General features: G+C 49.7%; 1 protein-coding gene across 1 annotated transcript in view; it reads right to left on the reverse strand.

Annotated features, from left to right (window-relative positions):
• Window positions 1-3211: 3211 nt before the first annotated feature.
• LOC308382319 (alpha-2 adrenergic receptor-like) overlaps window positions 3212-4606 on the reverse strand; it is a gene marked incomplete at both ends in the record, with an annotated part of 1455 nt that continues 60 nt past the window's right edge. Inside the window, 2 exons of the mRNA XM_080860036.1 lie at window positions 3212-3581; window positions 3696-4606. The exon at window positions 3696-4606 is cut by the window's right edge and continues 60 nt beyond it. Coding sequence (XP_080716162.1) covers window positions 3212-3581; window positions 3696-4606 — 1281 coding nt within the window. The remainder of the gene's footprint in view (window positions 3582-3695) is intronic.

Raw genomic sequence — 4606 nt, forward strand, 5'->3', positions numbered from 1 at the left:
TCCAAACTGAAGAATTTGTGCTATAATGACAAACAAATCGACAAAACAAACTACTGCCAATGTCAATGACCTCATTACACAGAAATACTGTAGATTGAAGTTAAATTATAACACTAAACACGTCACCACCTGGGGTTTAGCTATGCATGTGCCTTGGTTGCATCATTGAGTCATTGACATTTTTATCAAGTGGCTGTGGGCATTGCTTTTCTCCCCAAAGCCAGCGCCACTTGACGATGTGAATCAGCAGAAATACTCTCACAGTCTTTTCACTGTGTGATGTTCTGCCACAACAGAGAAAAGAGGGACGAAGCAACAACAAATCTGTCAAAGTAGGTATGCCATGCACTTCCAACCAGCAATGTTCTCTTTTCTTCACGTCACATCTGAGAAACTCTCAGTACAATAGCCACTTGATCCACAGGTTCTCTCCATGCATATAATACACATCTGTCCCTGGCAATATAAAGCACAGATGGCAATCACTGTTAAAGTATAACACGGAAATCAATAAAGCTGACCATAACCACACGTTCTGGTTTTCCCTGTGATTTCTACAAATGGCCTTGTGGTTTTCCTTGAAGGTGGGCTCCTCGATTATAACACAGTACACTATTTTCTCAAATTCAACAGATTTTGTAGTCACAGTTCGCTAGCTGTCAAACAAGAGGGCTCAGAACAACTGGTCTTTGCACACTGGCTCTGCGAATGGAAGCAAAACCAAAAAGTGCTGAAAAGGAGGGGCGGGGGGGGGGGGGGGGGTCTGTTGAGTTCACAAACCTTCCCCTTCCCACCAAGCAGATGGGTCCCCCCTTATGTGCCGTGGTTCTGCTTAAGGTTTCTTCCTGCCCAACAGGGAGATTTTCCTTGCCCCTGTTGCCGTTGTGCATGCACTAAGGGGGTTCAGGCTCTGGGCTCTGTTAAGCGCCTAGAGGCAATTGTATTGTTATGGCGCTATACAAATAAAATTGAATTGAATTGAATTGAATTGAATTGAATTGAATTGAATTGAATTGAATTGAATTGAATTGAATTGAATTGAATTGAATTGAATTGAATTGAATTGAATTGAATTGAATTGAAATATCAACAGTCTTTCACAAGGATCAAGGACAACCCCTTGAAGCGATAACAATGAGGACAAGCTAAAGAACACAAGAACACAAGATCAGCTCTAAGCAGCACATTTTCTTCCAGGAATGCACATATTATTTCCAACAGCCTACCTGCATCGAATTGATTGTCCTGAATGTGTATACATGATCTCTTTACAGAAACAATCTTTCGCAGAGCCAGCCCCACTGATGTCAAACACTCTGTGTTGAATGCAACCATCTGTGCTATCACCTTTGAAGAGGAGCTGCATTTAAGAAGAAAAAAAAACGATGTTTCCACAGCCTCCACTATTTCCTGGGGACTCAGTTTACAGCAGTGCAACCCGAGGGTATTGATCAGTTTTAGACTTAATGTTTCAGAATGTTAACATATGGTGAGGGCACAGAGTTACTGTGATGGGGATATAAAGGGCAGGTGTCTGTAGGACAGAATTAAAAACTAAGCTCACATTTCACCCAAATGGCCCAGTAAATGTGTTACATATGTACACCAAAGGATACTGTGAAATAAGGTTTAGAGATGGATATATCTTCTGCTAGATAGGGTCATAGATAGATAGATAGATAGATAGATAGATAGATAGAAAGACGGATAAATGGATAGATAAATAAATAAAGAGGGAGTGCATTGATTTGTAAGTGTTCAGTTTTTAAAGGTTTGGCAAATCAAACAGCATGGCAGCGCACAGCAGCACTTCCATCCCCCATCTCCCCCCCCCCCCCCCCCCCCCCCAAACAGAGGTGTCTCAGAAACAAACACTATCATAACCGATCACTTTAAATATTTATTATTTCATCAGTATCCACAGTCAAAAATAAATAAACTTTTTTTTCCTTTTGGCCATAGAAAGACCGGTAACACAACCAATGTAAGCAGCAGTCATTCTCAATCATCACAAATCCCCCCCCACCCACCCACCCCCTCCATCAGTGACTGACCAATCTTTTAAAGGGTTACTTTGAAGGGACGAGCTGAGCTGAGCTGAGCTGTGCTGTGCTGTGCTGTCCTGTGCTGTGTGATCCTGTGCTGTTGCGTTAGCATGCTTAAGAGAAGAGGCGGAGGGGAGGACACACACACACACAGACAGTTGCGGCACTCGCTGGCGTTCTTTGGGAGGTACAGAGCGATGCAGAGGGGACGAGGGAGAAGTAGAGAGAGAAAGAGAGAGCTGAAAAAGGTGCTCAGCATCCGTAAGGCGAGAGGCAGCCTGAGCAGGCAGTGTGTGTGGGTGTGGGCAGGTCTGCATGTATGTGTGTCTATGTAAGATACACAATGTGTGTGTCACAATGTGTGTGTGTGTGTGTGAGAGGGAGAGATAGAGAGCTAGAGAGAAGGGAAGAGGTGTGTATGAGGGAGAGAGAGAAAGAAAGGGAGAGAATAGCAAAAAGCCTGTGTGTGCATCGGTTAATGTGTTTGTGTGTGAGTGCACCAGTTAGTGTGTCTGTGTGTGTCCATCTGAGTGTGTTTGCATATGTGTGTGTGTGTGTGTGAGTGTGTGTGCACATGTGCTTGTGCGCTAGTGTGAGTGTGTGTGTGTGTGTGTGTGTGTGTGTGTGTGTGTGCTTGTGTGTGAGTGTGTGAGTGTGTGTGTGTGTATGTGTGTGTGTGTGTGTGTGTGTGTGCTTGTGTGTGAGTGTGTGTGTGTGTGCTTGTGTGTGTGTGTATGTGTGTGTGTGTGTGTGTGTGTGTGTGTGTGTGCTTGTGTGTGTGTGTGTGTGTGTGTGTGTTTGCTTCTGAAGGGAAAATAGCGGACAGATCTGCCTCGGGGATATGTCCATATCCTGTTGTGTGACCATAGATGTGAGCGCAGATGCAGCTACTCCGTGTAGGTCCAGGGAGAGGGTGACTGCTGCCGCTGAGACGGCTGCTTCAGATACTTGGTGGCCTATGGCTGTGCTTGACTGGCTTATTTACAGTGCTGTACAAACCAGTCCCCGTATAAACTCCATTCTAGTTCCGGCTGCCTCCCCCACTGTGCACTGTCCCACGTACATAAAAATCTGATTGTCAGTAAGTCCCATGGACGTACTGCTGAATCCTCCTAAATCATTTTGCCTCTTTTGACTTCCAGCAGACTGATTGATTGTGTCGTCTCCTAAAAGGATTTCTTCCAGGACTTGCAGAGAATCTTATGGAAGGCCCTGCGGAAGTCCTGGTTGAATATGGTGTAGATGACGGGGTTGAGGGAGCTGTTGCAGTACCCGATCCAGAAGAAGAACTTGAAGAGCGGGTCGGGGATGTAACAGGCCTGGCACACGGCCTGCAGGCTGTAAGTGAAGAAGAAGGGGAACCAGCAGATCACGAACACGCCCATGACCACCGCCAGCACGAAGGTGAAGCGCTTCTCTCGTGCCTGCGAGGCCTTCTTGCGTGAGGCCGTGCCACGCCGCTTCCGCCGCGAGGTGAACAGGTCCATGGACTTGCAGCTGGCGCGCGAAGCCCGACCGGCGTGCTTGGGCCGAACGCTGCCCTTGTGTCCATCTGCCCCGCCGCCGCTGCCACTGGACGCTGGCCTCCCTGCTGCCCCTCGTTGCTCGGCCGTTGCCCTCAACACCACGGCCATCGTTGTCACCGGTGACCCCCCTGCCGGGTCTTTCTCCGGCCGTGCGCCTTTACCCTCCGACGAGCTGCTCTCCTCCGCCTCCAGGTCCTCTGTGGCGGTGCCGGTGGTGGTCATCTGGCCATGCGCAGGTGTGGCGGGTGCCGACAGGCAGTGTCCGTTCTCCCGCTGCTCGCCGTTGACCCTGAGCACCCCCGCCGGTGAATCCCCGACTGATACCCCCGTCGTCGTCACCGCCACCTTGCTGAATCCGTTCTCTGTCTGCGTCTGCGTCACGCCATCCGAGCCAACCACACACTTCTTCTTCCCGGAGGCGCTGCGCGTGCGCGTCTTGGCCACCTGGTAGATGCGCACGTACACGGCCACCATGATGAGACAGGGGGCGAAGAAGGAGCCGATGCTGGAGGAGAGCATGTACCAGGGGTCGTTGTTCAGCTCGCACTTCGGGCGTAACGCCTGGAACTCCGGGTGCCCCTCGATGGTGATGAGCGGCGGTGAGGAGATGAGCGCCGACAGCAGCCATACCACCACGATGATGCCTTTCAAGCGCCTCGGCGTCCGTTTCAGGTTGTACTCGACCGCCTGCGTTACCGACCAGTACCGGTCAAGGCTGATGGCACACAGATGGACGATGGAGGAGGTGCAGAATAAGACGTCCAATGCCAGGTAGATGCCACACCAAACTTTGCCGAAGTACCAGTATCCCATGAGCTCATTGGCGAGGGAAAACGGCATCACCAGTGTAGCCACCAGAATGTCAGCTGTAGCCAAGGAGACCAGGAAGAGGTTCTGTGGGGCTTTGAGTGCCCGGCTTGTTAATACTGCGATCACCACGAGCACATTCCCGACAATGGTGAACAAAATGAGAAAGCTTACCAGCGCTGCCAGACCGGCAATTGTCGCCAGGGAATACTGAGCGTCCAGCGGCCG

This window comes from Sprattus sprattus (genome assembly GCF_963457725.1).
Source record: "Sprattus sprattus genome assembly, chromosome: 21".
Lineage (NCBI taxonomy): Eukaryota > Metazoa > Chordata > Actinopteri > Clupeiformes > Clupeidae > Sprattus > Sprattus sprattus.